Here is a 10,024-nt window from a genome sequence, read left to right as displayed (position 1 = left end):
ACGGCTCTGGTGTGTTGTAGTTTTCACGGAAATCTTCGTACGTGCCGCGGCGCGGGGTCTGGTTCGTGAGTGTAAAATTAATTCCACCCGGCAAAAACACCGAAAACCGGTTCACAGTGGCCAGTGTGTGTTGTCCGTGAAAATCTATAAATAAATCGAGTGAGCGATTTTAGTTTTCCCGCCACTTTTCCCGCCACGATGGGTGGGTGTTCTTGACACCGCTGAGGGCAGTGAAGAATGTGCCGCACGCATTAGGAGACGCCAGAAATCGCTGTTCGTCTCGTGCCGAAGAAAATGCTCTGGAAGCTGAGTGAAGAGTGGCGGTACGATCGTTGATCGCGTATATGCGTGATGCGCTAAGTCTGGCCGCTAATTTATGTGCTGCTTATGTGCCGCAGGACCGCTTCTCAAATTGGGTGTGCCAAAATGGTTCAACTTCAACTCGACAACGGAAACGACGTTTGGCGTCGAGAAGACTTTTGTTATCATAACACCAGCGGCCGGCAACGTGCCACCGTGGTGTTAAATCAAATGTATCGTATTTTTCCACCTTCAGAGTCTGCACCGGAAAATGGAAATGGTTGGCATTTTGGCCGGTCCGCAGTTTTGTTTATTTATCAACACTCGGGATTAGTTTCGAGGACAAAAGATCGCTGAGTTGTGTCTTGTGGCGTACGGAAGGGAATTTATTGTATTCTATTTGTGGCAAAGGAGAGTTAAGTCTACGGATAGCATTAAAAATGGAATGGAGCAGGTTTTTTGGGAATTGTTTCGACAAAAGAACAAACGAGACCGTGTGAGACCGCAGAACATAAGTTTCGAGGGATTATGTGACGGACGGTGACGGTGATGAAAATGATCCTCAGAGACTGAACATTTGATTCCTACAAACTGTGTTTCATCATTGAACACCATTTTAATAGTCCCAACTTAATCGTTAAGTAGATAACCAGACTCAAAAATCGCCCAAAATTCTTCATTTGCGACGATGGTTGGTTCCCCCGAGGACAAGTGTTTATGTTTCGAGTTCTTCAAACAACCTGTCGGTGCCGGTTCTTTAAATTCCTCATCGAATAGCCTTCAAACGAACGGATGGTGCCCCAACGGCGGCGGAGTTTATTTTTCCGCGTTGAGTAATCGCGGGCGGTGTTCTGGCCGCCGCCACCGCCTCCTTACGGGTCCGGGGTCGTTATGTGATACGAAACGAAGCGATAATTTCACGACCCGGAAAGCAATAAATCACCCCATCTTGGCCGTCGGCCACAGAAGGTGGTGGTGATGCTTTTTTCTTCAAATTTCATTGCGATTTTTCCGATCCATTCACAGCGCCCCCGGCGGGGTCCTCGGGCCTGTTGGGAGGGTTGGACAGTAAATTTGATTTATGTTTCATTGATCATGATCCGGAGTGCTTCTCATAATCAAGAGGCGGTAGAGGCGGTTTCGTAAGGTGAAAATTGTTTTCCGTTGCCCGACCGGATCGCGGTCTGCGTAATGTCGCTGCTTCGTCAATTGGCAAAACATTAATCCGCATCCGAAAAGCGCGGCAATCAAGAGAGGGGAAAAGAGAGGCTGAGAAGCAAACAAGCGGTTGACGCTGTTGCCAATTTAATGCGACCAGTCGACCCGGTTTAGCTGGACCGGCTGCGAAACCTCTAAAAATCTCATTAAATCTGCAAATTCATCCACCCGGCAATAGACGGACTGCTGGAGAAACCGGCGACCTGATTGCGATTTTACTACTTGACGCGATGTTGTGGTCCAACAAGGGACTGTTTCTGCCCTGTGCCCGGCCTCAATCCCATCGTCTCTCGGTTTAACCGATGCTAATTTACGACCACCGGGTCTTAATCTCACACCTGCCCTACCATTTCATCGGCCGCCGGCTGCAGGTTAGTGTGATCCGCTCCTTTTTGGGTGGTCCCTGTGTACCGTCTATGCAAATGTCGGCGCCGTGCGCATGCATGTTCCTCGGCTGGCGGGTGCTGGCGTTTGTTGGCTTCATCCGAGTGGCCCGAGGGGCCCATAGCGTGAACCACACACAATTAGTGAATTTATTGGGGGAGAAATGCCAATGATTGAAGGCGGAACACGGAGCGATACTTTCACCGGAACGGCGATGGGGAGATCTGGGTTTATGGGGAGGGCTTTTATGGGCGGCTGCCCTCGTTTACCGCTGGGAAAGGGCTCCAATTCGAACGGCTGCCATACGAGTCCACCGCGTACAATGTGACAAAGGAATTAGCGAATCCGGTTGAGAGTTGCGCTTCAAACACATCAATGCTCTCGTTTATGTGTCACGCCGTGGAAGCCCGCGGCACTTACTATAAGTTATGTGGCCTGTTTTGGTGTTACGCAACGATGAGATCGCTTGTTCTCACTGTCATCTTTTAAGCTTCTTTTTTATTTGTTTTAAATAATACAGTTTGTGGAATATATCGTTACGATTCTAAATGATTTTTGGCTCATATTATATTTCCGGTTATTAAGTTACTCATCAATATTGAAGATATCTTCATTTATATATTTTATTTAATATTCCCTATAATTCGATTGTTTGCAAACTTAGCAGTTTGGTTCGTTGGAACGGAGCAAACCGCATTCGAATGACACATTTCTGCCTCAATTTGTTCTGGGTGTTCGTTGTCTTCCGAATCGGGCCTATCAACATTCCAAATTCTCGATCTTATCACGCCTCAACGGGCACGTAGTTTGGGAATCGATCGACCGAAAGGCCTCTTGTAAATCGTTTAGCCTTGAATTAGCACACACCCATTTGGCCGTTCCGTTTGTTTCACCTAACCCATGCGCTCTTTTCCCTAACTTGGGTTTCCATCTAACCTCGAACATCGTCCCCCCGCCGCCGAAAAGCACGTCAAAATGATACCTTTTACAACCGGACCAAGAATGGAATCGGGCCGCCATTAATACCGCTCAATGGATGCGGCTTTTTCAATCGCTCGATCGAGACTCCCGTCCGCCTATCCACTTCACCGGCCATAAACGGGACCGACCCGAGTATGTATTTTACATTCATCCGCGCTTTCAACAAGGTCATTACATGACGGCCTGCCGGGTGGGATCGGAAGAAACGAAACCTGATTTGCATAATTTTACAATCTACATGGGAAAATCGCCCAGAAGATCATCCGGCCGGGGGGCGGCCGTGGATCGAAGCACTGTTTGCCATTACATGTCTGCGGTTCAATGGTGACAAGCCTCTCCCCCGGCGGGGTGCGGGTTCACGGAGAAGAAGTGTGTGCCGATGACAGCTGAAATGCTGCTTGATTCGTGGACACTAGCGTGTTTAGCGTGCCTAGCTGGCTCCACACGGAATCGATAATAATTTATTACAGGTTTTCTGAGCCACCATACTCGTCGTTACCAGCGATAAGCGTTAATGGAAAAACGGAGTCGCGTCGTTTTTCTCTCTCTGACCGAGGGGCTGTGAAGCTGAAGTGTGCTGGGCTTTGGTGCACTTTGGGCGATAACTTATCAGTGCCTCTGATCGGCCGATTAGAGTCGGGCGCTGGGGCGCACCGAATCATGCGTGCACCGAACGAACCAATACTGAACACTTCCCTTCTCGCGTCTACTTGCAGGAAGTTTATCGTGAAATCAAATCCAACTCCCGGGCAGTAGCAGCTTGCATTCGTAGCTTCGAACGTGACCGAAAGACTGCGTCGTCCGCCGCATCCGGTAAGCTCGGCGCACCGGAAGCCGAGACAGGAGCAGGAGGATCAGCGCTCGCAAGCAGCAACACCAGTGGCCATAATAGTAGTGTAGGACTAGTTAAGGAGAGCAACGGTGGCGGTGGTGTGAAGGGTCTAGAACGACGCTACCATTTGCTGTACTTGAAGGCGTTCGAGATACAGTGTCTGCTCGAAGGACTGCTCGACAGCAAGACTTCGGTGAGTAAAGGGGAGTGTGGATGATGCCGAGAACCGCTCATTAACTCCGTCGCTTTTTCTTGCAGAGCTCCGACAATAACGCTAGCCTGTCGGACACGGATGAGGAGCCGGCCAGCAAGCTAGCCCGTGTCAGCAGCTCGAGCAACAAATCCCAGAGTTCACTTCACAACGAAACGCTGACCAATGTAAGTACGACTAACGAAGGTGATGGCCACTCCTAAATGATTGTTTGTACACTTGCAGGAAGAATGGGTTAAGATAAAGAAGCTCTCCAACGCCGGGTTCGATGCCGATTCTGAGGGCAGCGACAGTGAAATTGTGCCGAAAATTATCCCCTTCACTGGTTCAACGGTGAGCAACGGGAACGCATACGGAAGTAGCAGCGGCAGTAGTACCAACAAACAGCAGCTGCCGCAGCAGCAGCAGCAAGAGCAGCCAGAGCAGACGGGCACCGGTCCCGTGGCAGGATCAACGTCAGGACCACCGCCCGGTAACCCTAGAATGGAAGCAGACATTAGCAATCTATCGACAGCCACGATCACTTCGGACGCTACCACGCTGACCTCCACCGCACAGGAAGCTTTGTTGAAGGAAAACATTCTCAACAACAATCACTGCGCAACCGCCGCCGGTGAGGACCAGGTTGATGGGTGTGACTTGGTGGACGGTGTGCTGGACACGGTGAACAACAACAATAACAGCGGCAGCGGCAGCAGTGCCAAGGACGAGTCCCTGCAAAGCGCCCAGTCACCCATCATCGAGCACACACCGAACCTGAAAACGTCCTCCCCGATCGGTTCGCACAAAAGTTCGCACGTGGCCAAGGGAAAGCCCAAGCGCTCGAAAGTGAGCGATTCGTCCAAGTTTAACCGCTCGAACCGAAAGTCGAAGAACTGTGCGATCTTCTACTTTAAGCACCTCGACACGGACTCGGAGCTGAACAAGGAATCGAGCGAACGGACCAAATCGGACGAGTCGTCTTCCGGTGGCTCGGCCTCATCGCAGTCCGCGTCCTCGTCCGAAGGGGACGACGAGTGGGTTTACAATAATGGCGCAGAAGGTGACCAGAATGGGAATGGCGCGCTGAGCAAGAGTAAAGCGGGCGAAGAAGAAGAAGACGAAAAGGAAAACCAACCGGATGCAGCACGGCACGGCCGTAACGGCAAGCCCGAGGACGTGTCCCACCCCGAACAACCCACGATGACTGCCGGTGGCCGGGAGCTAAAGTCGAAGAAGTGCCTTGACTTTGGGCGAGAATCCGCGGCGAAACGCGACGGAACGGGGCCGATTCGTAATGGACGCTCGTTGATGATGACATCGATCGGCAGTTTTGGCAAGAGCTCGGAGGGCAAGAAGGCAGCTGGCAAGGTAGGTTTGCCGCCGGGAGAAATTTCCGGTTTGTGGTGAAATATTTCCGTCTGCGTCTTCGGTGAAATATTTCACAACCCGATCAAGCCGTCGAAGCACCAAATGTTTGGAAGTTTCTGCTCTCCGCTGCTTTTTGCATGTACTTTTCTACCGTATTAGAGGCCAATGAACCTTTGTGCACTTGTTAATCTTTCTCTTTGTTTGCTCGCCATGCGATTGATGTGTCATTTTAGCCGCTCCCGGATAGCGGGAGCGAATCAGAAGGGATTTACAAAATTTATCACAATTTCACCATTGTTGCGCTACGTGCCTCAAACGGCGTGCCACAAACGGCATGCCGTGTTCCGCCGTAGACTGGTAAACCCATTAGTCCCTGGGCGGGAGAGGGCACGCTAATATGGGCGCCCCGTGAGGTTGCAAATGGTGGCCGATTATTTTTGTTGTTTCTCTCTCCTCCGGCATCGGCAGCGGGAAGGAGGAAACGAAACGTGTATCGTTTAAATTTAGTCACACATCGCGCTCGATAATCGCACCCAGAGCGTGCCATTAGTGTGTGCATGTGGTGCGACCACGCGGATCCGTGTGGCGGTGTAAGGTGGGTAGGGCTATCGATCTGGAGGCTATACGCGGTCGGAATCAGTCCGCGCCCAGATCGCGACATTGTGTGACAACAACAACCTGCAGCTTTGCGGGTGAAACGAGCCCAAAACCGCACACAGTGCCCGTTGTGTGTTGGTGTTACGTTTTTTTTGTTTGTCGTCAACACTTATCTTATCGTTGCTATTTGCATTGCCTGTCGCACAGGTCCCCCCGTATCGGTGGCGTTCGGATGCGCTCGTTTATTTTGCCTGCAAACCGCAACTGGTTGCAACGATAACTTTCTTCACATTCGATAAAACACCTCCGATCGATCGGGTTACACTCCGCCGGGGGAGTGCGGACAGGTCGTAGTGACTCTCTAATTGCGTGTTGTAGTTCGATTACGAGTTTGATTCGAATTTTGTTTCCATTTTTTGCCTGGCCTTGCTTGCGTCATTCGTTGACGTAGCACCCGCATCATCATCAGCAGCAGCAGCAGCATCAGCAACAGCAGCACCAACCCTCGCAGTATGCGACCAGCTCGATTCAAAGGTTAGTGCTGCATGCCGAGACGCTGGTGCGTGACGAAATTTTGGCCAAAAGTGCGGCCGCCAAAGCCGCAGCCGCTGCCGCCGTTGCCGGGTGCACGCCGAAAACGGTGGTGAAAAACCCGCACTACTACAACCACCATCACCACCATCATCATCACAACTACACCACGAACAACAGCAACAGCAGTAACAATAGCAACACCAGCGCTGGCCATCAGCAGCAACAGCAGCCGCCATCGCCGCCGCAGTTGCAGCCATCGCAGCTCGCGTTACCACAGTCGTTAGTGCTGCTGTCGGGGACGGTTCCGGGTATGGGTCCTATTGGCCCGCGAGAGCTTCACACACGACGTACCGCGGCGCAAAACCATCACCATCACCACCATCATCACCATCATCAAAGTCACGGTCGAAAGGCGGAGAAAGCGATGAGCAACCTGAAGATGAATCTGATCGAGGTAAGTGGCCACGCCAAGGTGTGCATGTATCTTACGTTGCGTCTTCTTTCTGCTGGCTTCCTGGCCGGGGTGTGCGGGGCGAGGGAATAGAATTATCATGTTTATCACCACCCCCCCCGGGTTTCCGGTAATCGTCGATTGTTTGCTTCGTTTCGCTTCCACTAATCCACTTTCGCTCTTCACGTGTCACGCAGGAATGGCTCGAGAAGCAACCGCTCGATGCACCGGTGTCGGCCCCGCTGCTCCCGACGTCCGCCCCGACCACCGACTGCGAGGCGTCGGGCGAGTACACGGACTCGGACTCGATCGCACGCGACACGGACAGCTCGGAGGGGTTGGCCAACTCGGTGGCCACCTGTCTGCAGGGTGGCGAGGGTGCCACCCAAACGTCCCAGGAGCTGCTGAACGATGGCGCAACGTCGTATCCGTCGGAGAACTCGAACGAAGTGTCGAACGACGACGAGGGTGGCTCGCGACCGCGACCAACCGGCGACGGCGCCCGCGGCACGGTGGCGAACAGTGGCCTGATGAGCACCTCACTTCCGACGATGATGCGTAATGAGCCGCCGAGTGGCGGTGGAAGCGCCACCGCCGGGACGACGGTCGTGAAACGCCGACCCCACAGGTCAGCGGCCGATCGGCCGTGGTCGGTGTCGTGCATGTCGCAACTGAACGCCTCGTCCGTGGAGATCAACCAGTACGGGGACAGTGCGGGCGGTAGCGGTGGTGTTTGTGCTACCGACAGCGGTGGAAGTGGAGAGCTACCGAATCACGCCGGCAGTGGCGGTGATCATGCAAACGCTGGCGGCGGCAGTGGTGGTGGTGGTGCTCAGTCAGGTCCAACGGGCGGCGGTCTCCCGCTGAAGGAGCGCAACTTCTCCATCAGCGAATCCGCGCTGCACACCATGTCGAGAGGGGGCAGCGGCGGCGGCTCGATGGGTGGCAGCCGCAGTGGCAGCATGAAACCGACCTCCAGTCAGCAAACTGTCGTCCGCAACTCCGAAAGCAAGGGTTCGCTGAAGAAGCGCAAGTTGCGGCCACGTCGTAAGGTGAGTCGAGCGAAGCCGTTTGCCTTTGCTAACGCTTTATAGAGTTCGGGCCGAGCGTCGTGCCCAAAAAGTGAATTGTTACAAAATGTGACACGGAAGGGAATCGATACAATTGCGCCTTTAATTGCCTCAAGGTGGTTAATGACCCGGTGGTTAATGGTGGTTTAGGTGGTGCGAGTGTGTTTCAACTTTTACTTCACAACATAAAGTTTAACACTGCGTTTTATTGGCGACCGACTTAAGTTGCCAAACATAAGTGTCGGTGTGCCGCTTGGTGAACCAACCAAATAACGCCAAAAGCGGTGCCGAAATCCCCTCTCTGTTCGAGGAGCTTAATCCACGCAGTGGGCAACCTTCTTTAGTCCTCCTATTTGTGGATGCATTTCGTAGTTGAAGTAAATGAGAGGTGAGGTTATTAAACCGAACCGTGGTGAATTACTGCAATTTACGGCCCGTGCCCAATTTGAATATCTCGAGTGTGATTCGTCATTCGCCCAAAAAGCCTATGAAGTCATCAAGACAGAAAAACAACGATGTAGCGATGGGCACGGTGAGATGAGCTAAACAGCAAACAGAGATTGCTTCTGCTTCCAGTGCACTTGCACCTGCTCTTGCTCTTGTTCCATTGGTTCGTTTTTCGTTTTGGTTGTTAGCACCTGCGGCGCCTGGTAAACGTGACGATTCGCTACGAAGCCGCGAAAGAGTCAGTTCTTGCTTGGCGCGTCTTGTTGGTGCATCGCAATAAGATAGGTGTTGGGGATTAGCTGATATCTGGTTGGTCTGGTCATTGCTCGCCATTTTGAAACCGTGCTCAATTCTTGCTCCCAGTTGAGGACCGTTTTTCGGAAATACTAATTTTATGCTTCTGTGTTTTAGAATCGTATCGATGAGTCCGGTTCGGATGAGTCTCAGCCACCGGCGCACAGCCCCTCGACGTTACATCTTCTGCAGCAATCGCTGCTACTGCACTGTCAACAGTACAACGCCCTAACCGGCCAAGGTGGTGGCCAGCAGCCGCTGCGCGAGATTCAGCTGTCCGGCACCGACGGAAGCAACAGTAGCCTGGCCGGGCTCGGTAGCCGACGGTTGCTCAAATCGCTATCCTTCTCCGGTCGGCTGCGCCTCTCGGACGATCTGCTCACCCTGTCGTCGCTTTCCGGTTCCTCGTCGCGCAAATCGTCCTCAGTTCGGCCATCCGCTGGTGGTGGTACCGAACGACGGTCGACGAAGAAATCACAGGACAGCGAGGAAGAGTTCGGTGTCTGCCCGATGGCGAAGCCCGAGTTTCGTATCGGTTCGCTAACGCGAACCCGATGCGGAAGCCTCAATCTAGGATCATTAGCGGCGCTCGCTAATTATAATCTAGATGGTGTGGAGAAGGGCCCGGAAACCGATCTGAACGGTACCGGCACCGGTACGGAGGAGATGAGCAGCTTCTCGGAGCAAGCGTGGGACAACTACCAGGAGAAGTACATGTCCGAGCCGTACTCGGAGGACCGGGACACGGACGCCGCCCGGCGGTTGCTCGACTTTGGCGACGATTACCGCAACTTTATCGACTCGCAGTCGGACTGCGCGTCATCGTCGCTGTCGGCGGCGAACATGGACTCGCTGTCACCGCCACGGTTCCGCAACAAGGCGGAATCGCTGAACAAATCGGACACGAACACCAATTCGCTGAACCGCCGGAAGCGGCTCGATGAGTACCGGATGGACGATCGTTACGGTACGGGCTTATCCTTTTATGAATCCGAATTTCTGATTTCTAATTATGCTGTGTGTCACTTTCCGCTCGTAGGCAACAACATGAACTCGTGGTCAAGCAAATCGGGCAGTCCGCCACATTCAACGGTCAACGGAGGCGCTCGTAAGCATGGGGCCCTGTCGTTCCTGGACTCAACTCCGCTGGCAACGATGCTGGAGACCAGTGCCGGGGCAAGTGCAGTTGCAGGGCAGAGTAGCAGCGCCGGTGGCGGCGGTAGTGGCCGGCGTCGTTCACTGCGGTCGGTCGACAAGCATAACGCGACCTTCGTGCGCTCGGTTTCACACGAAACGAGCAGCAGCTCGAACAACGAGTTCGACGAGGACATGGAGGCCGAAGTGAAGAAGCTGCT

The 10,024-nt window shown here is 53.2% G+C and overlaps 1 protein-coding gene across 1 annotated transcript; it reads left to right on the top strand.

The window, feature by feature from the left end:
* Nucleotides 1-3,599: 3,599 nt before the first annotated feature.
* LOC128276178 (klarsicht protein-like) lies at nt 3,600-10,018 on the top strand (the record flags this gene model as incomplete). The annotated part of the gene is made up of 7 exons (XM_053014644.1): nt 3,600-3,908; nt 3,974-4,093; nt 4,152-5,276; nt 6,325-6,861; nt 7,056-7,910; nt 8,787-9,636; nt 9,709-10,018. Coding segments are annotated over 7 exons (4,106 nt in total), but the record flags the coding sequence as incomplete, so codon positions are not given.
* Between the last annotated feature and the right edge of the window lie 6 nt (nt 10,019-10,024).

The sequence above is a fragment of the Anopheles cruzii genome, unplaced genomic scaffold, assembly GCF_943734635.1.
Source record: "Anopheles cruzii unplaced genomic scaffold, idAnoCruzAS_RS32_06 scaffold00692_ctg1, whole genome shotgun sequence".
NCBI lineage: Eukaryota > Metazoa > Arthropoda > Insecta > Diptera > Culicidae > Anopheles > Anopheles cruzii.
Note: the sequence above shows the minus strand (reverse complement) of the source record. Positions and strands in the feature narration are given on the sequence as shown.